Consider the following 27,797-nt stretch of genomic DNA (forward strand, 5'->3'; position numbering starts at 1 on the left):
CATAGGCCTTCAAGAAACACTGCTCGCCCAGTTTTAACTTTGGTTGTGAAGCTCCAATTCGAACAGGACAGCATTGGGAGACAAGTCTATACTCCTTCACCCAATACACAATGGGTATACATTATTTGAGGAGAGGTCCCTCTTGAAGGAGCAATACACGGCCATCCTAAATTCTGAAAGCCAATCTACGCCTTAATAGATATCTGCGGAGATGGCCAGTCAGCATCATTACCCTTATGTGGGAAACCACAGCAACTGTATTGCAAAGAGTGTAATTATATTGGTTAGCTTGATGAAAGACCATATCTTCATTAGCTCCGTTGGCCCCGCATCTGGGGAAGATACATACCATCCCATTGTCTTCAAACCAGAATTCTAGCGAGGCCGAGGATACATTGCAATCATACGGCGATTTTGCCTAGATTTGGATATTTCTAGGATAGGTTTTAGGGTAGTGTATACCTTTAGGTAGGTTTTCGGGGGTAGGTTTTAGGGTAGGTTCTAATCTCTTGAGGAGAAGGAAGCGCTTTGCTGGAGATTTTATGGAAAGATGCTGCACATGCTGCACATCCTTTGCACTAAAAATGGGGACTCGAGCCCGGATATTGGCGGAGTATTTGACGTACAATTTCGGGTTAAAGACCAGAGATATACATATGAAACTGTTCTGACCAATCAATTTCTAGTATTCTCTTACCTGATGTTTTCAGGATTCCTTCATCGTAATCCAAAGTCTCGGTAGAAACGAAGATAACCCATGTTCCCCCGTTGTGCACTCCTCCTAGCTGGGTGAGTTGGATCTTGTATCTCTTCTAGAACCAGGAACTGGGCTATGTCGTTCATTATCAGGAGTGACTGCGGAAATGAGAAGACGCGTTGGAATATAAATAGGGACACCAGATTTTTTTGAGAGGATGTAAAATACAACTCACTGAAAAATGAAGTATACTGTTATTTCTCTTCTCATCGCAACTCTCTTTGGAACCCTGCAAGTTCATGCCGCGCCTGTTGCTTCAAACGACGATGGATATGAAATCACCAATAAAAACGCGATCGAGCGTAGGCAGTTTGGACCGGTGTTAGGGGCGGTGGGAAATACAGCTGCTGAGGTTGGAGTAGGTAGCATACTAGGCGGTACTTTTAATGGACCAGGAGCTGTTGGAAATGGGATCGTGAGAGTAGCTAAAGCAATCGACCCTACCATCCCCGACGAGGTTGGAAGTGGAGGCCTTACTTTTGTCGGCAAGCCGTTTGGTCCCAGCTTTAAGGAGGCCCTTGACAGGGCAAATGAAAGAATTCTTCTAAGCCAGCCAGATGGCACGTTTCTGCCTAAAACCAAAAGCGCCATCCCCGGTCAGGCCGATACATTTAAGGAAATGGTGAAAGGAGGCAAACGAGTGCCCATCATCGAAGTTGGACAAAACCTAAGGCCAAGGAAGAACCGCGCATAATGAGATGATGCTAAGCTCGATAGTTGCAAGCATCCTTTGTAGAGCTTATAGATAAGCTGTCCTAGATTATAGACAAATTTTTGTATTTATGATGTTCTTATTTGTTTAAATACTTTCAATTAGAATGCATGTTAGAATAACACTACTTTAGCAAATGCATGATCAACCTCACCATAGAAATAAACTATTTTAGTCCAAACCACTTAGAAAATCCCAGTTTGCCCATGACATATTGGTTTGAGCACGAACCTCAAAAGGTAAATCCTTTTATCATGTCACACTTTATCCTATGGTCACAAGAGACGTTGCGTTGATAGGTTAAGGAGATACCCTTAGCATATCAATGGGCTCCGAATTTTCAGATGTATGGCGAAACATTCATAGGAGCGTTGTTTAATATTTCCGAGATCGAAAAAAATATCCAATTTTGAGCAACAAAAAAAAAGTCCAACAGAAGAGCATTTAAAGACACGTGTTTTTGAACTACTTCTTTGACAGTTTCCGCAATAACAGTTTGATAACCCGTTTCCCAGCACGCAGGTTTTGCAAGCGAATTCGCTCGTTATTCAAATGCGCCTGATCGGACGATTGGCCCATGGGAAGATGTACGGCGGCTGCGCCAAAGGTTTTTTCCAACCAGCGAACTGCGGGAATAGAGCCTCCCTCGCGGCAAAAGAAGGGTTTGATACCCCATTCCTCCTCAATTGCGTCCGCAGTAGCTTTGAAAAATTCGTTTTCGGGATCGCCTAACCACCAGTCGGCTACATTCCGGAATTCAATCTACTCCCCAACCCAGCGTCAGTGTCACACATATAATGAGTGGATCCAATCTAATGGCCTCATACCTTTAAACTATTATTCGATTCGAGCTCAGTGAACTGCAGCTGCACATATTGCTTAAATTGCTCGATCACATCCGCGAGTCGCTGGTCCGGCACCACCCGCATACTGACTGCCGCACGCGCACTTCGGGGAATCACCGTGGGATTATTAGGCCCACTGACGTCGATTTTGTGGATAGTAAGAGCAGGACGACGCCAACGCTTCATTATCTCTTGTTTGATATCGTCGGGGTGGGTTGCATTTACGAAATAGGGATATTTCTGGTTACTACGTCCAGAAAGAAACAAACGGTTTAAGCTACAAGGTTCAGATGCACTACAAAGCATGCGCACACTTTACCTTCGCATCCAAGAAATGATCGGATCATAGAGCTTCTCTTCATTTTCCGAAAGGGACCGAACATTATTGTAAAATCCCGGTATAAGAACTTCGTTTTTTTCGGTCACCACACGCGATAGTACGCGTATCATGTCGATGAGGGGCTCCGAGACTGCACCCCCCTCTACCCCGGAGTGAAGATCTGCGCGCTGACTTGTGATCTCAAGGGTTGCATGGATGACGCCCCGAAGGCCATAGTTGATGCATGGGATATCCTCTCCAAGCCAGTATGAGTTGCTGACTAAGATCATGTCCACCTCTCCGATCAGATCTTTGTGCAGCTCCACCGCCTCGTAGAATCCCACACTGCCGCATTCCTCTTCCCCTTCAATCAAGAAGGCCACATTCACATCCAGTGCCTGCTCCATCTGGAGTTCGCTTGCGGCAAAAATGGCTGCGAGCATGGGGCCCTTGTTATCTGAAACGCCGCGCCCGTAGAGATAGCCATCCTGGCCAGTCATTTGGAAAGGATGGCAGAACCACCTTTTTTCATCAGCCGCAATGACATCGTAGTGCCCGTACACCAGGACGGTGGGTTTGTTCTCGGAGGGTGACTGAGGTCCGGTATTTGCTGTAAATTTTCCAAACACGAGGGGATTTCGGCCAGGGGCACCAGGAATCTTGAAATAGAACAATAAGCATTGAAGCAGCAAACTATATTTGAAGAGGGTCACTTTACAAGCATTGCTTCCGCCCCTAGTTGCTTCAGCACGTGTTTCAAAAAAACAGCACCCTGTCGGCACTCATCTAAATAGCGTGGATTTCCGCTCACGGTACGCAATGCAATCCATTTATCAAGAGCATAGAGCATTGTGTCTAAATATATTGAAAACGAAATACGGTCAACCTCCAGCCTCTTCACGAGATAGAGCAAGTCCGTACCTGAGCAGCTGGACTCGGCCGAATCTAAATAGGATGATGCCGAACCAAGCGCAGGAAGATCCCAAAACTAAAAATCAAGAATGTACTCGTTGGAGAAACAATTGTTCGCAAAATACACGACAATATATGAATGGCTTATACCTTAATGAGTTTGTCGCTTGCACCACTGATTAAGTAGTTTGGTGACATGGCCAAGGAGAGAATGATGCCCTCGTGCGTCTGATAAGTTTTTGTGCACTCGAACTTGCGACTCCATTGCTGTAGAGAATTGTAACATCCAGTTATTCGAGCCTCGTGAAAGAAACGAACATGTGCATCCAGTCTCCTACCTTAATAAGGCCATCGGCAGAACCGCTATACAAGTGGTGATCCCTCACAACAAGAGCCAGCACATCGTCCTGTAGAAATATGCGTCCAGTACAAAAATGTATAAATTAAGGGAGGGAAAAAGGCGCTGTAGGGCAACGTAAAAACTTACATTATGGGCAATGAGGGATCTGACCATTTGGAACTAATATAAAATAAATTAAAATGTATCTTGATGTAGGATTAAAGTAGAGGTACGAATGTTTTGCTTACAGTCTCGAGGTCCCATATCTATTTCATCATGGTGAAGATAAAACAAATTAGTGTGAGGATTTTAAAAATTTATGTAATAGTGATTCCACCTTAATATCTCCATCTTGTACTCCACAGTATAGATAGCTCTCATCAATGGCCATTGCCATGATACCGCAATCGATTGCGACATTAATCGTCCGCCAAGGCTGAATACCTCCGTCTTCATCCAAAGTCCAAAGCTAGGAAGCCAACCCAAATTAGAGCATGGGAAATTTTACCTGTACGCGATGGATGTTTACCTTTAGATTTCCATCACCGGAACCCGAGAATAGGACCTCTTTTTCAAGCTGGGGCACACGACTCAAGCACAGAGTATACACGTATCCATCATGTGCATTATAATATACGTTCTGTTCTGAAATTTCGTATTTTTCGGCTTCTGGCACTTCAGTTTGGACTGCCGCTAGACTCTCGTCGGGAGATTTCTCATCATTATCGAAACTTAATTCGCGCGCCTGGGCACAATCAAAGAAACGAGATGTTGTCGAGACACGCCGAGCAGCCTTGCCGGGATCTTCGCCCCCATTTATGTGGGAACGTTTTCGCGAGATGTTAAACCACTAGACGTAAATGGAGAGAAGGCAGACCATGTAAGAGTTTGGGTTCGTAGATACAGAGAATTGAAGCTTTAAGCTCACTTGAATACTAGTGTTTTGACAACCGATGTAGAGTGTGTTGTGAACGAGAGAGAAAACAACCGAGAAAACATCGCCCACGTCGTGGCAGGAAAATATTTGATAAAGACATTTCAACGTGGTTGTGTCCCATACCTAGTAGAAAGAGAGTAACCATTGAGAAAAGAGGGGAGAAAATGGCGAGGAGCTCTTTTTCTTTGAACCATACTCTCACAGTGCCGTCGGCTATTGCAAAGGAATATATATATACGTAAATAAATACAACCCAATAAAAAAAAAGGGAAACTGACCTGAAGAGCTAAAGAGAAACCGGTTGTCGGCCGATAGCGATAGACAGAGTATACTACCCTGATGGCCTCCCAGCCTGCCTAAGCACTGAAAATTTTCTAGATCCCATACCTAGTGGTGCGGGTAGTTAGTAACACGATCATTCATACGCGGGCAGATTTCTCACATAAATGCAAGTGCCTTGCGAGCCACTAAACAAATAGCGGTCATTTGACGCAAGGGAAAGAATAGAATGCTTTTCCTGAGTGATGGTGTGTATACAATGAGATGATGCTGGTGATGCGTGTTTAAAGATGCTAACTGGGGCGGGAAAGAGATCCTGAGAGTTGCAGCCCATTTTTTGTACAAGGGTAGCGAGGATGAGACATACCTGCGGGAGTTGGGCTCGCCATTCTTTTTGGGTATGGTTCTTGCTCCATTCTCTGCCGCGTGCGTGCGCTTTCGGCTTATATATGATTTTTTTTTAAGTTTCGTAAAAAAAAAAAATGCGACCCAAATTGCTGGGCATAGTGCATGATCATTTTCCTCTTCTGGGCTTAAGTCAATTATTGGCTTGGATGACGTGCTAGTTGCACGCTCCGTACAGCCCTATTCAAATCGGATTGTATCGAGCCTTCACAGCACCAAGGCGAGGCGAGGCCAGGTGCAGTCAAGTAAGTTCAAGCAGCAGCAGGAAACAATAAAGTGGGTGGTTCAGGGTATTAAGGCATTGTTTATATATATAAATGTAATAGAAGCGTGGATGGATAGTATCAACAGTCTCAGCGGATAATGATAAAAGTACATTTTGTTTAGTAATTAAACGTTAATCCTCCTAGCTCGTCTTCTCTCCTGATCCCGGATAAGCTTTCGCTGTCGCCATACCATTACACTTGTCGCCAGCAATGCAACCACGATGTTTATCACCTAGCAGATTTTTTCCAAGTTTCCATCAAGATCCAAATTCCAAGTTGCACTCCTCAAAGTCTAAGGCATTACCTGAAACTCATAAAACTTCAATCGTTCTACCCGCCGCACTTTGGGGCAAGCGCGGTATGTAGGTAGAGTTGTGTTTTGATCACTTTTCCCGGAATCGAAGAAACATTGGATCGGCTCCTTATTTCCGTAGATGGAGCAATAATCCTCAGTTTTGCGCTCAAGATCGGTGCATGGCTCACACTCGCCTATCGAAACACATGTTAAACCATCGCCATTCTGGCGGATGTAGAGAGAATAAGATTCCGAAGATGTGACAGTGAAGCTACGAGCGAGGAATCAAAACGCAATTAGTTGGGGCTAAATGTTTTCTAAATGCATGCCAGACTTGGATGTGCAAGTCGTACTTCTTACCTTAGTGAGAAAATTATGAGCAACCTTAATAATAGGATTGATCTTTTGGACATTTTTCCGTGAACCCACTCTGGAAGAGTCGTTTGTTCAAAATTGCTAAATTCTCTATACCAATTTGCAAAGCCACTGCCTAGATTTAATTTCATCCCATTTTCCTTGATCAAGATTGCAGTGTGTTGAAAGGAGAATCCCATACAGAAATAAAATTTTCCACATGAGATTAAATATTTAATATGAAAAAAAAAGCAATACACTAGAGGTGGCACTTGGAGCCAAATTTAAACGTTGGCTCGTTTGAACAAGCTGAAGCGAGGTGCTTGGATGTGTTGAATTTCGTGAATGCCGTGGCCTCGTCGGTCACTGAAAAAAAAAAGGCAAAGAGTAACGATTATACACTATGGAACGCAAGCATGGAGTCCTCATGATACTAACCTCTCTTGTGGCGGAGGATTTGTCTGCACTAGCAATCCGAATAAAACACATGTTCGAGCATAGTTTCGCTGCGAATTCTTGACAATTTGGGGCTCAAAGAAGGCCAAGTTAATCGGGTCGATCTGCCGTTGAAAGGAAAGGGAAAAGGATAAGTGACACAAACTAGGGGAGAAAGGAATGCAAATGTGAATGAGACCTTTTGTTGGATGTGTCTTGCAACCTCCTCCATGCTTCCACGATCTGTTAGCCCAGTTTCTGTTGCGAGATGCCCCTCGAAAACTTTCGCAAGATACTTGATATCAAACAGCATTTGTAATGCGCCCTTTTCCGTTAAACGATTCTCGAGTGCCTCATCGGCTCCAGTTTCTTCTGGATTGGGTATATTCTCCGAAGAGGTAGGTATGTCTGCTCCTTTCTCTGCTTCAACCGTGGACTCCGCCGCAGTCGTCGGCTCGCCTGAGTGGAGGCTTGCTCCCGCTTTATCATTAGATTCGGGTTCGTTCTCGGGTGCCCCCACTTCTTCTTCCTGTTCTCCAGTCTGGATTGTCTCGGCATGCTTCTCCCCTCCAGCCTCTGCCTCGTCTTTATTATCTTCCGGCACCTGTTTCTTTTCCGTATTTTGAGCCGGCTCCTCTCCTTCGCTTTCGCCTTTTACCTCACTTCCTTTTAGCTCTTCTTCCTTCTTCACTTCAACTGTCTTCTCCTCCTTCTTCTTTTCTTCAACTGTCTTCTCTTCTTCCTTCTCTTTTTCTTCCCTTTCTTCTGCCTGCTTTTTCGAGAGTTCGTATTCCCGCTTTCTTTCTTCCGCTTTGCGTTCATGTTCCTCCTCTTCCAGCGCAATCTTCTCTAAGAATCGTCTATAGCTTGCGAGAAAGGCGGAGCATAAGCGCTGGGACAGGCTTGCTACAGCTTCCGGTTGCAAGGTTGCCGAGCCTGCACGGTTCAAGCGCTTGCACAATTGGACCAGGGCCTTCAATATGGCTCGGGACACGCTGGCCGGGAGTTGGACGGTCTCGCCTTCTGAATGCTCTGAGGTCTGAATAGCGGTGGCTATATGAACCAGAGTGAGTGGGACACATGGAATGAGAAGGCGGAAATATCCTTACCTTCCCACGTATGCATTAGGGCATCGGTATCGTTCCACGTCGCTCCACACAAGAATGTCTCTATAGCTTCAGACGCTTCCCTGACTAATGCCTCGATCCAGCTTTGTTGTGAAGACGCATACAAGCTCATAAACATAGCCTGTACCTCTTTAGTGCGAGAGTCTAGTCGGATCCATTATTGATGAGCAACCCATTCGTCAATAGGCCACATAACTAGTGACCAAGGGAATAGGGGTATTTTACCAGGTTCGAGCTTGGCCATGTATCCACTTCCAACCATCCGCCCAGCTGCCTGCTTCTGATACTGCTGTATCTGGGTAAGCACCCCGGGGAGCTGTTCCGAGCGAGTACCAAGGGTCTGCGAAATGCGCCCGAGCAATAGTGTTTTATCGTAGGATTCTACAGCAGTGGGTCGAAATATTCAGCTAAAAGTGGAAGGGCAAGAAGCAAAGAGCCATTTTTTCTGACCTTGTTGGGTGGGATCGTGTGAAGAGCTCAACTCCTCTAGCATTGCTTTGAGGCCGTCGCAATAGTCCCGGATGGTTGCTAGCCATCGGTCCTGGAAATATTCCGATAAGCTCTGGGAATCACTAAGGAAAAATAGCATCAAATGGGGTCCAATGTAACGATGGAAGGTGGGAGGTTGAATGAACCAACCTTCTTGCAGAGAACATGGCCTGTAATAAGTCTCCGTCTTCACCCTCAAATAGAATCCCGCATTTAACGTCGCTCAAAAGATGCTCTATAGCTCGATCGAACTGCATTCTAGATGCTTTCACCGTAGGCGTATCTGCTCCTACCCATTCTCGCATTAGGCGCCTTAGTCCGTCCGTATCCATCAGCGGCCCCGTTCCCCGAACTTCCTCGTGAAGGGGAGACCAAACAAATCGCCCCACGTCCCAGTCATTTTCACGAGCAGAGAAGAGGGCATGGCGTAGAATAGTGCAAGGCTGGGCGGCAATCTCGGATAGGGATGAGTTGACAATGGTTTGGAAGTGATTGTGGAAGCTTTGGCGGAAGAGAGATGCCCAGATGAAAAATTCCGCACCAAGGGATACCTCGCATATCTGTACAAATATATACTTGTAAGCCAAGAGAAGATTTGCCACTGCAAATGGATGGGCGATCGAGATACCTGTTTCCATGTCATGGGCAACCCGTCCCCACTATAGACCGACCATCTTGGGGAGCGGGATTCTCTGATCCGCATGAATACCGATCTCCGCCTATCTCGCGCCTCGATTCCGGTTTGCATATCGTCGGCTCTTCCCAGCACATCCCAAACGCCCTTGCGTAGTGCGGCCAGTTCCTGACAACTCTTGGCCACCGACGCTAGAAATCGCTCCAACTTCTGTTCGAATTCCTCCTTTGCCAAGTTGACCCAATGTCCCACCGCGCGACGAGCATCATCGGCCGTGAAAGGGGTCTCGTTTAAGCATGGAGTGTAAGAGTGCACCGACTCAGGCAGATAGCGCACCAGCAGATGCACGTTTGCCGTGGGAGAGTAGAGCCGCGGAATCATGGATATCGATTTATAGTCTCTGTTTTGTATGGGTGAGAGGTCCAGCTCCTCGTTCATGGTAAAACCCACGCGGAGTTGTTGTAGATACGCATCGAACATCAATTGGCTCTCGGACTCGCCGAGCATGGGCTGAATACAGATGCGAGTCACCTGTGATACCGTCGCCTTAAAGAGCCGAACCATAGAGGCCAGGCGTGAAGCGGGGGTGTCTGCAGGGTTATTGGTGGCGAAAGGTTTATCGAAAAAATCGGCCAGGGCGGACGTACGCATCTCAAGTAGTAGTTTAACGGTATCTTTCATTGTATAATTATCAAGTAGCATGATGGCCGCCAGAGTTTCGGCGACACTCTGGAGAAATAGGCGCCAAAAAGTTAATTTGAAACTGGAACCAGGAGAAATTTTAACTGAACCTCACCTTGGCAGTAGTATTGAACAGCTTCAAGAAAGCGATGCTTCTTTGGAGAATATGGCCTTTGAAATGGCTAACTACATCCCATTGTCTTTGCACCACTGGGAATGTGTTCTGATTGCATATATAGAGATAAGCATCAAAGACGAATGCTCAAGCTTGATGAAGCTAGGCCAAACTTACGGCAATGCTAATAGGCATATCATCCTTCTCAGACTGAAGATTTTTGTACACGGCCTTTGCAAGAAGATACAGCCGGCTGGCAAGCAGATATTTCTGATCCTCAAGGGCGCGCCAAATCTAATAGCAACACTGACTACAATAAGAATTGTCCAAAAAGAACGTGCCGCCCAATATTACCTGTTCAGGCACATCTACTAGGACCTTTATTTGCGCCGCTGCAGCATAGAGTGAATGTTGTATCTCATCTTCTACGGACATAGGGGGAAAACTCAGTGGACTGGGGTAATAACCCCCGTAATTTTAGGCACGACTTACCATCAACACGATTCTCCTTGTTCGTCGAAAGGATCTTCGCTCGCCTCCGAATCTCATGTACATCGCAGCCAGACTGCATAGAGGCCAGTACATCTTGCGTAGAATTGATGTTTTTCTGCATGGCAACAATAGCATCGGCAGCAGAAATAATGTCTCGGTAGCGCTCGCTAGAAGTTGGAGAGGAATACATCGGTTTCCCTTTTCATCCAAAAAGAAAGACTACATGTTATTCTTACCCGACCATAAGCCTCAGATCCTTCTTCTTCTGATCAATATCCGCCCTATACGAGGTAAAGTTAGAGTCGATTTTCCTTGACGAAACTTCATTAACCTAGCACAGTAGCGCTCTCTCACCTCATCTTTTTCTCCATCGCACGCAACTCCGGGACGCTATATTTGTAAAACAGCTCATCAGCGTTCTGCACCTTCCATGGCGCATCGCCCACGTTTGTCGTAGTAGATGAGCGGCGTGACATGTCTAAATCCGCCCCAGCATGAAGAGAAATTCGCTTGAGTCCTCCTCGAGATGTGAATTGTGACGCGTTAAATCGGATAGCCTGGTGATAACTACCAATTTCATTTATTACCTCCAAAAAAAAATTCGCGATAAGCTAGTGTACACAAAATGCACACAATGGGCAGCTTCCTTCTAGAGTTCTACGCCATATTGTTTAATAATCAAGGTGGTATAATATGCATAGAAAAGGGGGTATGCTACAATAATTTAAACAAAAACGACTCAATTATTGTAAACCAAAAAATCATGGACGCCGGTGTATTTGACCGCAAATCGCCTTCCATCTGAGGTTGGTTGGGAAAAGGCGATTTGAGAGGGCACCAGCTGCCACCCATAGACGAAGGTGGACCTGTCATAGTGAAGAGTGTTTACATTAACATGAATCCCATGGACGGGTGGTGCATACCCGCTAATAAATGATAAATTTTACCTGACTATATCTAAGAGCATTGTTGCAATTCCCTTTCGACGATATGGACGTGCAACCCAAATACGACTGATGCCACATACCGCCGGCTCTGCTTCAGGACTGCAAAAGAAGTATTTAGGATTAACCCAGTTGCCGAGAACTTGCTTCATTAATGTGATAGCTACCTGCAAAATGTTGCCGAGTCGTCCTCCACATCGTCTTCCTGCCGTAGTTCTCCGACTTGGGAGACCTCCATGTTTTCCGACCCCGGGGCCTTAGTTGCCACAATTCGATTCGCCTTGGTGATCGACTCGGCGACGACACAACCATGAACTTGTTTCTGCGAGATGTAAAGGTAAATTTTCGCCCCGGCCAATTGATCCTCGCCGAGCTCAACTGAGTTGAGCTGGGCATTGACGACGGCCAAAATTTCCCGAGCCTTCTCATGTCAAATTTGTGAGTATATAACCAGCTTTTGAATAGGCATCAACGCGGCAGTACGCTACCTTTTTTCTTTCATGGAAATTCGAGTGGGACGAGACTAGAACCACTCGGCCATCTGCTAGCCGTTTGACCACATTCTCCCCTTTGTATACCTACAGGCGTTGAGCGTGTGAGATGGGCTACATTTTATGTTATTTTTCGTAAATAGGCACTCACGGGATAATCCATTTGGCCCATAACAGCCTTATGGTGGCGCGCATGAAGGATATCGTCTTCGCCTGTGCCTGGGTTGTAGGAGAGGCCACACTCGAGGCACGTCACTGGGGCCATCGACTTCTGGTTGAAATCCAAAAAAAGCTGTTCATAGCGTTTTCGAGCCGGCTGAAGTTGCTCGTTCTTCAGCCTCTTTTTGCGACGCGCGCAGGGGGACGAGAGCAATGGGTTTTCAAGGGATAAATTGAGCCTTCTTTTAGGAGTGGTGTGAACATTAACAGGCGAGGAGGAGGGAGTTAAGTGGCCCGTATGCGCCAATGGGTGGATACCACATGAGAGTCGTCTCTTACGAGAACAAAAATCTATTTCGATATCGCTATGGGTTGTGAAATAAATGGGAATATATATAATGTCAATGTGGGTTGATATAATTCTAGCCAAATGCGTTCATTGATCACCTTGATCTAGTTGGAGACGAGCTGCGATCACTGTCGGTATATCTCTTGCGTCCGTACGTATGCTTGACGACTGGTCGATGTCTATATATCGATTATTTTAGAAGCCAAGCGCGTTAGAGGAAGCTACCCCTAATGTAATATTCCATGTACATTGAGTGAATATACCTGATTTTATCCGAAACGTTAATGGACTTGGGCGTCATAGTTAGAAGTAGAATAGGAATGATCTCGAGACAATGACGCGTTCCATTAATGATAAAAAGCAAACGTAAATTGGACAATAAAAAAAAAACGCGTGCCCGACGCGTTTAATTTCCAAGAATGAACAATCTGTGGCTGCAGCAATTAGATTAAAATTCTCGTCGCATTGTAGCCAATCGACAATTATGATATGGAAACTAGTCAATCTAAAGAGCGCGTCCTTGAGAAAATAAACTGCACTGCAGAGTGAGTAGAAGAGAGCGTCCTGTACCGCACACTGACAAGAGAGTGTATTACGCTCCAAGATCGCCCAACGTTATTTCGAAGCGCTATAATTCGAGAGACTTGGTAGGTATAACTTCAATTAGTGAATAATAAGGTTATCTGCTCATGGAACGCTGAAAGATTCGTCTAGAGGCACCGTTTATTCTCTCATACTCAGTTAAAATGTGCTGATTAGGAGGCTTGTTTTGATGCTAGTCAAAATCGGTTGGTCTAATATAAATTTCGCAGTTGTGAAGAATGTAAGATGTGTGATATCTGGTTCATCCGACTGCACTAATGCTAACTGAACACAAGTAACGAACAGTATATACCCAACAATCCAATTCACAACTAATGCTTTTTGAAATAAACTCAAGTATTGAATGCGACACTGTATTGCTCTAGATTATGGATTTTTAGAGAATTTATATTGCCGATTTCTCTGATTCTTTAGGGTATGCAATTTCCAATAATCAGCACACTTGATCAAGCCTGAAATCTCCCAAATAATCCCTCTCTTACCACCAAAACTAAACATTGGACTGCTAATTCATTACAATTGCATAGATTTTTTTATCCTATAATGAGCACCCATTACGAGCTGCTTCAAGTCCCCGAGACGGCCACCGCGGCCCAAATCAAACAGCAATTCCAGAAACTCATTCTCAAGGTAATTCGTTTTGGTGGTTTTTCACAGTCAAGTATAACTTAGCACTGATAGGATTTTTTTGACACTGTATTCTATATGAAGCACCATCCCGATAAGCAGACCGACATCCACTCCCAGTCATCCGACTGGTCTCAGCGCATTCTCGAAGCATATGATATCCTGCGACGGCCAGAAACACGAACGGCATATGATGCAGAGTTAAAGGGTATGAATGTATATACCTACTTACTTGAACTAAATTAAAACATGGATGACCTGATTAGCCAAAAAATCGAAGGAATTGGGCATTATTAATGGGGAAATTGATCTGGATGAGATGATGTACGATGAAAGTAAATATGCCTTTTAATGGATATAGCCTTGGTCTATACTAATCCGGCTCGCTCTTTTCCTCTAGCCGAGGATTTATATACCTATACATGTCGGTGTGGGGGCTTGTACACCATCACCGAGGAAGATATGGAAATAGGAGCCGAGATTGTGCAGTGTTCAAGTTGTTCATTGCGGATGCGCATTCTCTATGAAATAGCACCGCTAGAAGAGGACAAACCTGAGGAGGTTGAAGATGCCGCATCCTAGCGCAGTCATTTGTAGCCTTGTCCCCTCTTATTTTTTCCTTCCCACTCGGTTTGTTGTATTTTTGCTTTTTCTTTTCTATACCACCCCTATTTCACCTGCATTCCATCTGTTCCAACCCTTCTGCTTTATTTGGACAATATCAAGAAACTCTATGTACACTAAGGAAAAAAGAAAACGTCTTTTTTGTTTGGTATCACACATGCCATTGGTTCACTCCCGCCATGAGACCAGTACCTCATCGGTGCGGAAACGCTGGGTGCAGGTTGCTTTTTCCAGTGGAGTTACGAACCCGGTGCGGAAGGCCAGTAGCCCAGCCTGTGCGATCATGAGACCATTGTCGATGCAGAAGCGCTCATCTGTGGCAAACACACGCCCCCCGCGCTGCTCAGCCATCTGGGCCATCATCTCCTGAAGACGCAAATTACCTGCAGGAAGCACAGACGATAAACAAGATACAGGAAATGAGCAAACGTGAGAAAAGCTTTGTTTCGAGTAAGTTGCTTCTGATACATACAGCCAACCCCGCCAACAATCAGCACTTCGTTACTCCCGATGTGTGCCATGGCACGCTCCGTCGTCTCCACCAGCATGGCGAACAGGGTCTCCTGCAGCGAGAAGCACAGGTCCTCGGGGGTGCACTCGCCTTTGGCCAGCTGGTCATTTGCCACCGTCTCGATATAGGAGAGAATGCCCGAGAAGGAGACATCCATTCCCTTGACGACGTACGGAAGCTCAATGAACTTCTTTCCCCTAATGCCGAAGTCGAAAATTCAGCCATGGATTAGGCAAAAAAAGCAAGCCGGCCACTGGCCTTAGTCTCCACACACCTCTTTGCATACTGCTCGATATTGTATCCCGGGCTAGGATCGTTAGGGAGATTGAGCACGCGGGCAAACCGATCCAAACAATTTCCAACCGCAATATCAAGCGTTTCACCAAAGATCCGATATCTATTCATAGAATAGGAGTGAGCAAAATAAGGAGGATCCGAGGCAAAGGGGCCATAGGCCACACCTTTTCTGGGAGTAAGCGATGACTTGCGTGTTGCCACCGCTTACATAGAGCACCACGGGATTCTGTGCTCCGGTGATCTCCCGCCCCATTTCAATATCTACAGAAAACGAGACGAAACAAAATTAGAGCAACTCTTTAACAGAAGTAAAGGAGAAATGCCGCTGACTCACGTCCAATACAGTGGTTCACGCCCACTAGTGGCTTCCCCCACAACAGCGAAAGCGTTCTTGCCACCACAGCAACCGAAATCAACGGTGCACCCATACCAGGGCCTAGGGAAGCCGAGTGAAATTAAAAATGCGCGCGTTAACTATGAATGGGTTCTCCGAGAGTCGATATCGCAGGCTCACCTTTGGTATAGCAAATAACATCAATGTCTCGTGGCGAGATCCCTGCATCCTTTAGTGCTTGTCGCAGAACTGGCAGGATATGTTCACGGTGGTGCGCGGCGGTGTCGCGGGGCTGGAATCCCTCTCCGGGAGGAGTGATGTAAGTATGCCTCACATTAGCAAGGACACGTGTCTTTCCATTTTCATCATGCGCGATAATGCCGATACCAAGTTTATTGGCAGAGCCCTCTAGACCGATTGCAATCATAGCTTCTAAACCTCCAGGAGAAAAAAAAAATGAACTATTTCGGAGACACTCCAAGTTGGCAAACTCTTCAATAACAAAATTGACGCAGGTGGTATTGAAAGTCACAAAATACAAAAATAGAGGCTAACAAAGAGAGCTCAGATAATTGAGTATCAACCGAATCTAAAAGAGCCCAAAATGGGAATACACTTTAAAGTAACTCAACTGTGAACGCTTCAAGCAACATCAGAACGAGAAGTGACAAATACAAATAAATATGCATCAAAAGGGGGGACGACGGAGGAAGCACTCCGAGCTTTTTACACGAAAAATGTAAACCTTGATAATAATAGAGAGATCGAATGAAAAAAGCGAATGCAACCTATCGATCCCTTAGACACTTTTCAAGTTCTTTCGAGACAGCTCGCAGAGGAACTTCGGGAGTCTGGGCCCGCACGGTGTACTCTAGCACCTCCTTCTCCAACAGCAGATGCACCAGCACTAGCTTCTGCGCCTGTGGTCGAATTTTGCCCTGAGCTTGGATTGAGGCGGAGGCAATAATCTCGTTGCCAATGATTTCCACAATATGCCACCCGCCCTGTTCCAGGTTAGACGTCACCGAGCGTGTGTCCCTCTGTTCGCCTACCTCGCCCCGTGCTAGGGTGGCTTGGCGCTCGTGAGCAAACTCGACCCATAGCTTGCCAAATTCTTCAGTCACCATGGTATTCGGCGTAAAGGTCAGGAGAGGCGCTGTGAACGCGGGGGATCTCTGCATCGAAGGAGCAGGTGAGTTTAAGGTAGGGGAAGTGAGTGGAGTCGCTTCGCCAAGTTCGAGTGCTATTAGACTTGACATCATAGACTCCTAAAATATTGGATTTTCCCATAACAGGAGGATATGAGCAGTTGAAATCGAGAAAGACGTATTTTATACTGACCGCCGGATTTGCGGCTCCACCGCGATGGCTATCGGGGTAGTAAGTAGCTCCGAAGGGTGGCTGGCTGTAAGAGGAGCGGCGATCTTGTCGATACTTTGGCCCTGGACTAGATATATATCCACGCGATGCGAAACCACTACATTGAAGTGAAACCAACGGCATTAGCACATCGAAAAAGGTTAGGGCGTCACCACGACCCACCTCTCAGGTTGATGGTCATCCGCATCCTCATCTGCTGATCCCATGCCATAGATTCTAATCTGACCTTCTCTGCCCAGTCGAGAAGAAGGCAGGGTGGGGGTCTCGTATTGCGCAAACCGCAGCCCAGACCATGAATTCTCCCAGCTGCGCTCCCTCGTCCTCGAACTAGAATCCTCTCTGGCCTCCTCAGGCGTCTCATGCTTCTCCTCCTTCTCCGTGGGGTTCATTTTTTTCCCTCCATTTTTCAATCGCTCCGCACACTTTGACACGGCCTCTGTTACGCTTGATTTTATCCTCGCATTGGAAGATAAGGTTATGCACTGAGAAAGGCGCTGCAGCAGCTCAGCGTCAGTGTGATGTCTGGCCAGGGCGCCATATTCCCCCAAGAGCTATAAAAGTAGATGCCGAACTATGAGGCAAGGGGTGGAGCTCGGTTCATATTGTAGACACATTTTACCCATATGGCCGCATCCAAGATATCAAGGTCGATGGATTCGTCGGATACGTGTTCAAGGACAGGCAGGAGGTGGTCTATATCATAGGGGGATTGGGAATCGCTCTCCAGGTGCAGTTCTACACGCGACCACGAGAAAGATGCAAAAGCTACAGATGAGGCAGAGTAAAAAAGGGAAATTTCAAATGGTTTCTATACCTTCCACCACATCACCCGCCACACTTTTAATAAACTCGGGATCACCTTGAAACTTGGTAAGCTCGAATATCCGGATATTAGTTCGAATGCACCACTTGCGATTGGGCGCATATGTAATAGAAAAAAAAAAGAGAGAGGGAAGGGTTAAGGAAATGGACTCGAGTAGCATAAAACGCCAGTGGGGTGAGGAAGTATGAATATATATAAAGGATATTTTTTAAAGATTTCCAAGATGGTCTTCAAGTGTCTCTCGGGCATCCTGCTTTCGACTGTGAGGGCTTCTAGGACGGCTATCGCGATCTTCTCCACATTTTCCTCCCGCACCCACCGTGGCAACAGGCCCATTGCCTTCCATCTTACCGACTCGTCCTCCGTGCTAAGACACTCACCCATTATCCGCACCAAATCCTCGCTTTTTTCATCGTCTCCTCTCGCCCACCACTCCGTATCCAAGTGCTCGAGACAAGCCAAGCCTATGTAGCGCAAATTGCTATTTCTCGAGTCGAGATACCGAATGGCAGTCTCGAAAGGCCGGTGCTCTTCCACAAATCCCCGCCGCACTAGAGGATGTAGCACGGCGACGGTGCGCATACACTCGTACACCACCGCCAGGGCCGCATCCACGCCCTCCTCGGCACGCCGGAGAACGCTGAGCAAGACGGGGGCAACATCCTCTGATAGCCTCAAGTCATCTTGTATGAGGTGGGCGAGAATACGGAGACATTTTATCTGCATCCACGGGGCAGGCTCTCCATGGTAGTAATAATACTCCGGAACCCTGCCCTCCACGATGGTAGACAACATTTGAAGGAGGATATGGCAGGCATCGGGAAATTTCTCGGGCACTCTCTGTGAACGGGAATGGAGAAGCGTTAAACTTGAATCAGCCCCCCCCCCCCATTATCCGGTATTCTCACTTTTAAGATATCGAAATAGAGATCCAGTGCCGAGGACACCACCCCCACGCTCTCACTCCTTAAAAGACGCTGCGCCACCAACTCCACGTTGTTGATCGCATCAGGAGCCATCTTGTACGCAATCCCTAAAACGCGGACCGATTTTTGGCGTACGCTCATAGAGCGGTGATGCAATTTCTTCTCCAAGTGGGGAAACATGACGGGCACTAGGGCTGGATTCATGAGGTAGCAAAGAGCGTTGAGGGCGATACAGACCTCTGCATCCCTATCGCTCTCTATGTCCTATCCCAACCGAAAGAAAAGCGTAAAAAAATAGTCCCATTGCTGCAGCAACCTCATCGGCGAGCCTGGACTTACCCTTTGAAAAGTATTGACAAGCAACAAGCACAGCTCATTCTCGGGGTCCAACAACAGAGAGCAAGCTAGATATCCCACGCGTTTCTCGGCAAGGGTGCGGGCATTTTGTGTTAGTGTGACGGCGTGGATATACCCAAACGACACATCATGGCCGAGGAAGTGGCAGAGCAGGAGACAAATTACATATTCGCGCTGTTTGGACTATTGGGATCAAATTAGCCATTACTACAAAATCTCTATCCTTGATCAATGGAGCTATGTATACTGTTGAAATGTGGGGTTTGGACAGCTTTTCACGAAGGGCACGAATCTCTCCCACAACCACCGTCCTCTAGTAGCAAAGAAAAAAAAACGAGATATTCAGCATAGCTTAAGACACACACCAGCCAGAGCATTCATGGTAGAGAGATAGCCGTGGTGGACATTAAAAACCTTAGAGTATAAGATGGCCACGAAGGAGACTGAAGATCTGCGATCTACACGTCAAGAAAAAGAAAGAGATGGGTAGCATACCTCATCCAATCGCGGGTCCGTCAAATTGCGGATGAACTTGTGGTAGTGGTATCCCATCCCCGAGGTGATAAGCGAGGGATTGAAGAAATTGGCCAGAGACATGGTGTTGGAGAATGCAAAGTCCACCTCCTGCCCGTACCATTTTCTTTCAACTCGATTTTGCCGCTGAAAATTCCCAGTCACACTCTCCAAGGGAAATGAAGGGAGAGAGAGGGTATCCAATGGTCAGGATCGGTTTTTAGTGCGGGGAAAGAGAGAGAGAAATGATTATGATTAAAGACAGACGATAAATAAGGGGTTTGATCCATCATACAACCAAACAGTGTCTATATACAATCCAAGAAAAATAAACACACGGAACTCTATACTGACAAAGGCGAAAGATCCCTGGGCGGGAAGGAGCGAATAGCCGGTGGTCTTACACGATAACTGTTTTTACACAATAGGGGGAGCATTCGCCTCGACCGGGCGCGCTCAAAGACGCCGCCCGGCTATGATTTATATTGGCTGGCGAATTGAGAGAACAGCTTTGTGAATTCGGAATTCTCCACGGGCTCTACTTGAGGATTCTGCAGGGGAGAGGCGGGCGTTAGGAGCGAGGAGGGCGCAGAGAGGGTGAGTAGGAGGAGAGGGCTGGGAAGGTTGAGCCGCTTCAGAGAGGGTAACATGACGGGGGATCGGCTAGGTAACGGTGCGGTAGGGTGTGGGTGGAGCGAGGACATCAGCTCGGGCGTAGTTAGAGAGGGTATGGAGCAGCGGTGCGTCACCTCCGGCGACGACTGGGTATTCAGGTATGGCCTGTGGCAAGGCAGGAGGGAGAGCGGGGAGGGAAGCGAGGCGCCTGTCGTCATGCGGGGCTGACTTGGGATTGGCGAGTGTTCTGGAGTGGATAATCCAAACTGGACGTCGCCTCCTTCCTCGAGCATGCTCTCTGTTGAGTTCCCGCTGGAGAGCAGCCTAGGAGAGCTGACGTAATCCTCCGTGCTATCGCCGACGGAAGCACAAGGGGACCGGCTGTATACATAAGATGTGGATTGGTTAGTCAAGGAGGGAAAGAGGGAGGGGGAGGCTTGGAAAGTGCCGACAGGGGGTACATACGACTGGGTGTACCGATTCTCCTTCCGCGTCCTCATCCGGAAACCTTGTTCGGAAAAGTGACGCGACAGGTAGGTTGACTCCGCCATCCCGGGAAAGAGTTTAGGAGGATACACGGTGAACACGTCCGATACAATCTGGGCTCGGAGCATGGCTGTGGAGCTGTCGGCAGAGGAGAGGAAGAACGGGGTCAGAACGCCTGCCATTGGATTTCATTGGGGGGGGGGGGGAGAGGAGGGGAGAGGAGGGAGAGGGAAGGGAGAGGGAGGAGGGAAATGCTGGGAAGGGGCGGGGAGAGCCTACCTTAAGATTTCATAGAGCACAAACTTCAGCCGAAAGCGGCCCTCTGAGCGCACAGAGATATCGGGAAAGATAAAGAAGCCTCCCTCTACAAAACGCAAGCCGTGCATTAGCATCAGGATAGCCAAGCCCGAAGCCTATTACGCCCTACCGCTTCCATCGGTGTCTTTATATTTGAACAGCGACTGAGCCGTCGCGCCCGCAGTCACCCGAGTGCCATTCACAAAGCTGATTTCGCGGTCTACCGTCGGGTGCATGAGGGACACGTGCAGGAAGAGATAGGGGCTTTGCTGTAGATAATCTCTGTTGGCACGGGATTAGTATTGGAGAGGGGGAGGGGTTGTGCGGGAACGGCGGGGCTTGGACTTACTTGTTTGATTCATCGCGAACGAGGAGCTGGACAATGGGGGGAGGGTCGATGGGCCGACGGTCCACTGCGGCAAAGGAGCAACTAGGTCAATTTTGGGCCGCCAAGAGGCCAAGCATTCGGCTCACCTTTCTCGCGGAAGCTGCAGAGGCGGGCCTGCCGAGGCTGCTGCCGGATCACCAGCCGGAACCTTTAGAGGGGGAGAGCAGTTGAGACCTCCCGCTTGGGCTGGGCAGGATGAGGCATGCACTTACTGTGGAGCCTGGTCCAGCGTCCTGCTCGGCTCGTCGGTGTGGTCCTGGTAGCCTCGTTTCATGCCTGGAGCGGGGGAGAGGGGAGGAAGCCTGCTGGGGAAAGGAGCGTGGGTTGGATTCGGGAGCTGGGTTTGCGGAGGGGCGAGAAAGCACGGCGCGGGAGCTGGTATATGAATTTATGGGCCGATTTGGAAGCCGCGGGAAACTGAAATGAGAAAACGAGGACGAGCGTTGCTCCTCCGCAGGAATATATAGGGCGTGTAAGGAGGGGCGAGATGAGGGAAAATAGGATCCAGCCAGGTTCATACCAATCGTTTCGCTGGGCGTGATCGTTTTGTGCGAGTGCTACTGTAGCTCACTGAATTTTGGGGTTGGGAGCCTCTCCTCTTTGGTGCAAGCAGGGAATTCCTTGTAAGTCAAAACATCGGAATCACGGGGAGAGCCAACGCTCTCGCCCTCTCTCTGCTAACCTAGCCCCCCCCCCCCCCCCTCCCCCGCCTCCGCCCCTCCCTCGCTTCAGTGGGGCTATCCCCGCCCTGGGTGGGCTCTGGCTCGCAGCGGGAGGGGGGGACTGCTGGCCACCGGGCGGGTTCCTCGGCAGAGAAGGGGAGACTTGCGCTCGTCGGTTGTGGCCGAGAATGTCAGGCGAGGAGGGGACGGGCTTCACAGGCCATGGTGGTGCGGACGTTGAAATCGCATAGACCACAAAGGTGGACTCCGCCTTTTATGTAATGAGCTGCCAAGTACAGGTTTGTGGCCAGCTCGGGGGATTTTGCGGCAACAAGAAGCCGGCTGCGCTACACATCCCGCCCGCTCGGCCGCCTTACCCTCGGGCCTCCTTGGCTCCCTCGGGCCATTTGACCCAGGAATGGGAGCGGGCGGGCAACCCCCCCCCCCCCAATTTGCTCGTTTCAATTTTATTTGTCCTTTGTGCCGGGATTGCTCCAAAAGGGTTAATCGACGCGGCTCTGGTTGCGCAATGGTGTAGCGCAGCAAGAGGCAATACACCAAAAGAAAAAACAGCGGAACCAGGCCTCTGCCCTATCAGTAGGCGGCACTGGCACGCAACAGCCGTCCCCCCCTTGGCTGGAGTCCAGATCCTCCTTCCAAGTCTGAGCCGATCCAGGCTTGCAGCGGGGCCTAAGCCACCGAGCGGTCCCACTTTGGCTAGAGCGGGGGGGAGGGATTGGGCCCGAAATTGGGGCAATGCAGAAGCGGTGGACCGCCGTCCCGGAGGAGTATGACGGCAAGGCCAAGATGGACAAATGGCTAAAAATAAAGGTCCTGGGAGATTTTCGGGTACAACTGCACACCCTAACACAGGAGGCCATGCGCTCCTGGCCAAAACCACTAACATCTTCAAGGCGCGGATGCAAAGTGGTCGTTGAACAAATCCTTGTGCCGTCGGCAAATAGCGTTGCCACAGCCCCCCTTCTGCCGCCAGATGCGACGATAAGAGTGGTTGCAGCGGCATTCCAAAGAAAAGCCTAGAAACACGCACGGGTGCACCAGAGGGCTCTATCGACTCAGGCATCGGATGGGTCTCCTCGGGAAGGTATGGCTAGAGCGCCGTCAGGTAGGGAGCGCGTGGCCCTCACCTGTCTCCATAGTGAGAGGGGCTGCGGGCGTGCCGGTGCCAGTAGGCCAATGGGAACCTTGCGCCATCCTGAATGGCAGGGTGGCCACACTACAAAGCTGCGTTTCACATTAGGGTTCCTTGGACGTATCTCGCTTGCCATGTCAAACTCGAACACATTGTTGAGCGGCTTATCCTGAATGTCCAATTCTGGGGACAAATGAACACTCGTTCTTAAACCAATCTTAAGTAAAGGCAATCAGGATGCTATTGAGGAGAGGGGAAATAAAGCACTCTCCACCCAATGAACCCCCGAGGATGGCTTGGTGAGGATGGCTCAATATGCAGATGGGACATTAGCCACGATTCCCGGCAGCTTATTTGGCCGTGTGCTAATCAGCTCGCTCGAAGTCTTTACGAGCGACTGCAGGGGCATACATGGTGCGCTTTCTTATCCCGGGCTCCCTCCCCAATGTGCCTCCTCCTCCACTGCGGTTGCAGAGGGCCCCAGCATCTGCGCGGCTTTCGTCAATTTTTGATTTCTGCTGCTGCGGTCACGCGTATTGAAATTGTCACACCAAAAGGTGGCAAACCATTTTAGTCGATTTATATTTTTTTTTTTTCGTTGGGAAAAAAGCCAACCCCTTTTTCCAAAGAACCTCCCCTCCCCCTCCCCCTCCCCATTACCATACCTCATGAGCTCCACTCTGACCTCCACCATCGTGAAGTGGACCAAGGACAAGGCACTTAGCGAGAAGGGAAAGTCGAGCGTGGAGAGTGCCAAGCTGGACTGCGCTTGGCCGCGATTACAAGTCGTCCACCAGGATCAGGCATTTTCGTAGGTTTCCCCATTTATACCTGGCCAGGCCGATGGGCTGAAGAGCCGCTTCTTTGCATTTTAGTGACTGCCTTCAGCACTACATGGCCGATGTCTGGCAACTCTCCGGCACCGGCTTTGGGTATCACGTCGCGGCCGTGTTCGGAACACAGAGCACCGGAAAGAGCACTTTGCTGAACAAGATCTTTGGAACCGAGTTTGACATAATGCCTGAGGAATTCCGCGAGCAGACAACCCGAGGTATGTTTTGCGGCTAGCTTCGGTGCTATATCGCCCCTTGCTGTTGACTGTTTGGTTAACCGTGCTTCCGCTCAAGGTATATGGATGAGTCGCGCAAGAGATATGAAGGTGCTGGTGGTGGATGTGGAAGGAACCGACGGCCACGAACGAGGAGAGAATCAGGTAATCTTCGCTAGACTAGCCTTTCTTCCCTATGGACACCGAGTTGCTGATCGGAGGACGGGGTTCTTCCCCCCCCCCCCCCCTCCCCCCTTGTTGGTGCAGGATTTTGAGAGAAAGAGCGCCCTCTTCTCTCTCGCCATCGCCGAGGTGGTCCTCGTCAACATGTGGGAGCAGCAGGTTGGGCTCTACAATGCCGCTAATATGAACTTGCTTAAAATGGTGTTTGAGGTGAATCTGCAGCTATTCGGTGGCCGGAGAGGGTAAGTGATTTGATCTCTATATTGAGTGCACTGATATGGCCGAATTGACAAACCGGGTTCTTCGCTGAGGCAGCAAGGAGAAGACCCTCCTGCTTTTTGTTATCCGCGATCACGTCACAACCACGCCGCTCTCCCACCTTTCAGGGACGCTTGTAGAGGATCTAGAGAAGGTGTGGAGAGGTTTGGTCGTGGTAAGAGGATCTCTACTGTTCGTCTTTAGACTCCCCGATATCTGACCCTCTGTATGGAATGCATAGCCTCTTGGCCTGGAGGGGTGCCGGATTCAAGACTTTTTTGAACTGGCTTTTGTGTCCTTACCACATAAGATCCTGCAGCCGGACGACTTCGAGACTCGAGTGGGCCAACTGCGTCGCCGGTGAGTATTCACCCCCATTGCGCTGTTTTCCAAAGGGACCTCGCTGACGAATCCTGCTTGGGGCTAGGTTTGTGAACGTAGATGATCCCGACTATGTATTCCAGCCTATTTACCACAAAAGGATCCCTGCCGACGGCTTCCATATCTATGCAGAAAATATCTGGGTAATTTTCTCAAGGCCGGTCGAGAGGTTTCATTGGAATGCTCACCAGGGTGTGCCTGTATTTAGGAAAAAATCCGCACCAACAAAGATCTTGACCTACCCACTCAGCAAGAACTGTTGGCTCAGTATAGATGCGACGAGATATCGAATGTAATTGGATTGAGCTCTCCTTGTTGAAGCGCGCGCTTTTTTCTGAGTGGCTAACCTCATTCTACGAACCAGATTGCGATCGAGGCCTTTCTCGAGAGTATTAAACCCATCAAAGAGCGCATCGAAACCGGCGAGAGGATCAAGGGGCTTGGAAAGTGGATGTCAGAGCTTCGTGACACCACCATGGGTAGGCAGCCTTACCACGGTGGCCTAGGGGCCCCCCCTAAGGATCCTTGGTTTAAGTCTAACCCATTCTGGTTTTGTTGACAGCCCAATTCGACCAGGATGCCTCCCGCTATCACCCAGAGATCTACAAACGTAAACGCTGGAATCATCTTCGGAAGGCCAACGCCTCCCTCTTCTCCTTCTTTCTTGCCCAGCTCCAGACCTTGCAACGGCAGGCGGTGGAGCTGTTTGAAACCAAGCTCAAGAAATGGCAGCGCACCGAGCAGAAACAGGCGTTCTCGCATGTGGTCGAGGAGTTTAGAAAGGAGGCGGAGGAGTTGTTCGTGAGCGGGGCGAGAGAGATGGTACTTCCCGAGACGGACTGGCAGTATGAGAGGGAGTTGCGGGGGCTTAAGGATGAGTTTGGAAAGATCAAGAACGAGGCGAGGGGTGCGCAGTTGAGCAAGATAGCGCGTCAGATAGAGAGCCAGCTGGCGGTAAGGGCCCATTTTCTTTTTTTTTTTCACTCTCCCCCCCTTAATGAACCCCTTGCGATGCCCTTCTACCGTGGAAAAAAGGCCGAGATAGCAGAGCCCATTTCTAATTGCCTCAATCACCCAACCGACGACATGTGGCTCAGGCTGATCGTCATCTATGAGGATGCCGTGGATCGTTCTCTGACCAAGATGGTCGTGAAGGCAAGAGGTAAAGTGGAATGGGTTGCCTGTGTTCTGTAGTAGGGGAAGGCGATCTTGGGTATTGAACGAGACCTTTATATCTATGTCTCCAGGGTTCGAGATGACCGATGAGGAATACCAAAGCGCGTCCATCCTGCTCAAGCAGCACTCGTGGCTGATCGTGCGAAAAAAGGTGGATGACGAGATGACCGATCCGCTTCTCCTCGTCAAGCTGCGCAACCAGTAAGTAGTAGCCCCCCCCCCTCCCCCTCTTCCATCGCTATGGAAATGAGGAAGCGGACCCGCTCACCATCTCTCGTTTCTCATAGCTTTGAAGAGCACTTTCGCTACGACCGGCATGGGCTTCCTCGAGTATGGCGCCCCAACGAAGATATCGACACCCAGTTCACCAAGGCGCGGGACAACACCCTGCGGCTGATCCCCCTGTACGCGCACATCCGGCTCCCGGGCGAAGAGTACGCGAATGACGAGAACGGCGGGTTTACCGTCCCGTCCAGCGACGAGTTCAACTTCACCGCCTCCTTGACCGTGCTTTCCGAGGGGAAGCAGCGGGACCTGGCCCAGCGGTTCCGGGCCATTGCGGACGCATACTACGTCGAGGCGAAGCGAGGCGTGGTGACGACGGAAGCCTACATCCCGCCCTGGTTGGTCCTGCTCCTGATTGTGGTGGGGTGGAACGAGGCGGTCACCATTCTTTCTCGGCCCCCCCTTCTGTTTGCCGTGCTCGTGGCGATCTTCGTCGCCTACGTCCTCAATCTCCTTGGCGTACTTGGCGCGGTCGAATGGCAGCTGCAACGATGCGTGGCACACCTTACCTCCGGGCTCATAGGCGGGAGGATAGAGGAGGTGGAGCTACGCGAGATGCAGAATAAAACAAAGACCATGTAAGCTCGTTCGCCAGGCGAGGCCGGTTTTTTTTTTGGTCGCTAAAACTTCACGTTTCTTCTTGGTTCTGCGAGGATGACCATCCTTATTTCATCATGTTTTAATTTTCATATCTTTACCCTGTTCCATTTTTTGTTATCGCTATTTTATCATGTAATATTGTTTTTAACTCATTTCACTAGGCTATTTAGGAAATTACCCTGAAAAAGTTTAGAAATCTTTTTTTGATTTTGTACACTCTTAAAATTCATCTCTCCCTATGTTTTATCTCCATTGCCTTGTCCTCTCTTTCATAATTGCTTGGGTATGGATCATTTTCCTATATTTGCAACAGCTCACGGCTGCTTTGAACCCCTTCTCTTCTCTTGTCCAATGCAAAACGCTCTGTCGCGTCCCACCTGGTTCTCACCCCCACTTTTTCTGACTGCTCCTCCCTATGGTCGTATTTGGAAGCATGCAAATCGGTTTGATTCATGAGAAAATTGTTTTTTATGGCTATTGATCGAAGCAGAAAGATGTTGGGGAAAGGGAGAAAAAAAAAGTGCTAGTGCACCACCTATTCTGGCAAAAAAGGCCATGGATTGCACTGGTCTTGCCCCATTTTTTCTTCCTCCCTTCTCCCTCGCCTCCTTCCCTAGAGAGCCTCCCCCACAGATGTCAGGTGACCAGTTCTCGTCTTAAACACCTGAATCCCACTGCTCCTGGTGACGTAGGCACGAGGCTACGCCATCCAGCTCTATTTTAGGTTAGGCGGGGCGAGCAAACTGGGAGGAAGCGAACCAAGGAAGAACGTCGGAACCTGATAAACGCTTAAAAGGAGAGAGGAGCGGAGTGGGCGAGCGTGGGGGGAAAACGCCGGGGGATTAGCTTCAGAGTTGAGTGCTTTGAAGGGACCATGGGAAAGCACCAGAGCCCGCAAATGGAGAAGGTTTGGTGAAGAGGGCTGCACCATTC

At 48.8% G+C, this 27,797-nt stretch overlaps 13 protein-coding genes across 13 annotated transcripts; 4 read left to right on the plus strand and 9 right to left on the minus strand.

Annotated features, from left to right (window-relative positions):
- Positions 1 to 938: 938 nt before the first annotated feature.
- On the plus strand, positions 939 to 1,451 carry VTP21DRAFT_2774 (uncharacterized protein; the record flags this gene model as incomplete). The annotated part of the gene is made up of 1 exon (XM_069393003.1): positions 939 to 1,451. The coding sequence occupies one exon, from the start codon at positions 939 to 941 to the stop codon at positions 1,449 to 1,451; it is 513 nt and encodes a 170-aa protein (XP_069250022.1).
- Positions 1,452 to 1,934: 483 nt separating this feature from the next.
- On the minus strand, positions 1,935 to 5,490 carry VTP21DRAFT_2775 (uncharacterized protein; the record flags this gene model as incomplete). Its single annotated transcript, XM_069393004.1, has 16 exons — positions 1,935 to 2,231; positions 2,297 to 2,561; positions 2,634 to 3,292; positions 3,352 to 3,488; positions 3,555 to 3,621; positions 3,696 to 3,812; positions 3,884 to 3,952; positions 4,033 to 4,065; positions 4,134 to 4,151; positions 4,223 to 4,354; positions 4,415 to 4,735; positions 4,814 to 4,945; positions 5,019 to 5,035; positions 5,101 to 5,209; positions 5,265 to 5,398; positions 5,469 to 5,490. 16 exons carry the CDS (start codon positions 5,488 to 5,490, stop codon positions 1,935 to 1,937), a joined length of 2,529 nt encoding a protein of 842 aa, XP_069250023.1.
- Positions 5,491 to 5,896: 406 nt separating this feature from the next.
- Positions 5,897 to 6,480, minus strand: VTP21DRAFT_2776 (uncharacterized protein; the record flags this gene model as incomplete). The annotated part of the gene is made up of 3 exons (XM_069393005.1): positions 5,897 to 6,004; positions 6,077 to 6,338; positions 6,428 to 6,480. 3 exons carry the CDS (start codon positions 6,478 to 6,480, stop codon positions 5,897 to 5,899), a joined length of 423 nt encoding a protein of 140 aa, XP_069250024.1.
- Positions 6,481 to 6,705: 225 nt separating this feature from the next.
- Positions 6,706 to 10,870, minus strand: VTP21DRAFT_2777 (uncharacterized protein; the record flags this gene model as incomplete). Its single annotated transcript, XM_069393006.1, has 14 exons — positions 6,706 to 6,787; positions 6,860 to 6,981; positions 7,056 to 7,909; positions 7,966 to 8,127; positions 8,209 to 8,364; positions 8,434 to 8,555; positions 8,623 to 9,032; positions 9,101 to 9,835; positions 9,903 to 10,010; positions 10,080 to 10,196; positions 10,257 to 10,327; positions 10,395 to 10,561; positions 10,631 to 10,675; positions 10,749 to 10,870. 14 exons carry the CDS (start codon positions 10,868 to 10,870, stop codon positions 6,706 to 6,708), a joined length of 3,273 nt encoding a protein of 1,090 aa, XP_069250025.1.
- A 263-nt stretch (positions 10,871 to 11,133) lies between these two features.
- Positions 11,134 to 12,638, minus strand: VTP21DRAFT_2778 (uncharacterized protein; the record flags this gene model as incomplete). The annotated part of the gene is made up of 7 exons (XM_069393007.1): positions 11,134 to 11,260; positions 11,342 to 11,440; positions 11,506 to 11,759; positions 11,827 to 11,916; positions 11,981 to 12,353; positions 12,436 to 12,516; positions 12,601 to 12,638. 7 exons carry the CDS (start codon positions 12,636 to 12,638, stop codon positions 11,134 to 11,136), a joined length of 1,062 nt encoding a protein of 353 aa, XP_069250026.1.
- An 845-nt stretch (positions 12,639 to 13,483) lies between these two features.
- VTP21DRAFT_2779 (uncharacterized protein) lies at positions 13,484 to 14,149 on the plus strand (the record flags this gene model as incomplete). Its single annotated transcript, XM_069393008.1, has 4 exons — positions 13,484 to 13,570; positions 13,652 to 13,775; positions 13,834 to 13,902; positions 13,968 to 14,149. 4 exons carry the CDS (start codon positions 13,484 to 13,486, stop codon positions 14,147 to 14,149), a joined length of 462 nt encoding a protein of 153 aa, XP_069250027.1.
- Positions 14,150 to 14,359: 210 nt separating this feature from the next.
- VTP21DRAFT_2780 (uncharacterized protein) lies at positions 14,360 to 15,760 on the minus strand (the record flags this gene model as incomplete). The annotated part of the gene is made up of 6 exons (XM_069393010.1): positions 14,360 to 14,574; positions 14,664 to 14,899; positions 14,977 to 15,099; positions 15,164 to 15,260; positions 15,334 to 15,435; positions 15,514 to 15,760. The coding sequence occupies 6 exons, from the start codon at positions 15,758 to 15,760 to the stop codon at positions 14,360 to 14,362; spliced, it is 1,020 nt and encodes a 339-aa protein (XP_069250028.1).
- A 361-nt stretch (positions 15,761 to 16,121) lies between these two features.
- Positions 16,122 to 19,416, minus strand: VTP21DRAFT_2781 (uncharacterized protein; the record flags this gene model as incomplete). Its single annotated transcript, XM_069393011.1, has 10 exons — positions 16,122 to 16,601; positions 16,675 to 16,810; positions 16,876 to 17,264; positions 17,333 to 17,448; positions 17,528 to 17,640; positions 17,742 to 18,376; positions 18,445 to 18,726; positions 18,802 to 19,002; positions 19,067 to 19,132; positions 19,315 to 19,416. The coding sequence occupies 10 exons, from the start codon at positions 19,414 to 19,416 to the stop codon at positions 16,122 to 16,124; spliced, it is 2,520 nt and encodes an 839-aa protein (XP_069250029.1).
- Positions 19,417 to 19,805: 389 nt separating this feature from the next.
- VTP21DRAFT_2782 (uncharacterized protein) lies at positions 19,806 to 20,615 on the minus strand (the record flags this gene model as incomplete). The annotated part of the gene is made up of 1 exon (XM_069393012.1): positions 19,806 to 20,615. One exon carries the CDS (start codon positions 20,613 to 20,615, stop codon positions 19,806 to 19,808), a length of 810 nt encoding a protein of 269 aa, XP_069250030.1.
- A 93-nt stretch (positions 20,616 to 20,708) lies between these two features.
- On the minus strand, positions 20,709 to 21,392 carry VTP21DRAFT_2783 (uncharacterized protein; the record flags this gene model as incomplete). Its single annotated transcript, XM_069393013.1, has 5 exons — positions 20,709 to 20,797; positions 20,861 to 21,012; positions 21,080 to 21,143; positions 21,205 to 21,266; positions 21,331 to 21,392. 5 exons carry the CDS (start codon positions 21,390 to 21,392, stop codon positions 20,709 to 20,711), a joined length of 429 nt encoding a protein of 142 aa, XP_069250031.1.
- Positions 21,393 to 22,061: 669 nt separating this feature from the next.
- VTP21DRAFT_2784 (uncharacterized protein) lies at positions 22,062 to 22,821 on the plus strand (the record flags this gene model as incomplete). Its single annotated transcript, XM_069393014.1, has 2 exons — positions 22,062 to 22,440; positions 22,502 to 22,821. 2 exons carry the CDS (start codon positions 22,062 to 22,064, stop codon positions 22,819 to 22,821), a joined length of 699 nt encoding a protein of 232 aa, XP_069250032.1.
- A 35-nt stretch (positions 22,822 to 22,856) lies between these two features.
- VTP21DRAFT_2785 (uncharacterized protein) lies at positions 22,857 to 23,342 on the minus strand (the record flags this gene model as incomplete). The annotated part of the gene is made up of 2 exons (XM_069393015.1): positions 22,857 to 23,150; positions 23,262 to 23,342. 2 exons carry the CDS (start codon positions 23,340 to 23,342, stop codon positions 22,857 to 22,859), a joined length of 375 nt encoding a protein of 124 aa, XP_069250033.1.
- A 259-nt stretch (positions 23,343 to 23,601) lies between these two features.
- Positions 23,602 to 26,846, plus strand: VTP21DRAFT_2786 (uncharacterized protein; the record flags this gene model as incomplete). The annotated part of the gene is made up of 13 exons (XM_069393016.1): positions 23,602 to 23,744; positions 23,809 to 23,984; positions 24,061 to 24,146; positions 24,249 to 24,406; positions 24,480 to 24,597; positions 24,664 to 24,782; positions 24,850 to 24,946; positions 25,012 to 25,095; positions 25,168 to 25,282; positions 25,366 to 25,757; positions 25,839 to 25,965; positions 26,051 to 26,180; positions 26,267 to 26,846. 13 exons carry the CDS (start codon positions 23,602 to 23,604, stop codon positions 26,844 to 26,846), a joined length of 2,325 nt encoding a protein of 774 aa, XP_069250034.1.
- Between the last annotated feature and the right edge of the window lie 951 nt (positions 26,847 to 27,797).

The sequence above is a fragment of the Calcarisporiella thermophila genome, assembly GCF_041956535.1.
Source record: "Calcarisporiella thermophila strain CBS 279.70 unplaced genomic scaffold VTP21scaffold_15, whole genome shotgun sequence".
NCBI classification, from domain to species: domain Eukaryota; kingdom Fungi; phylum Calcarisporiellomycota; class Calcarisporiellomycetes; order Calcarisporiellales; family Calcarisporiellaceae; genus Calcarisporiella; species Calcarisporiella thermophila.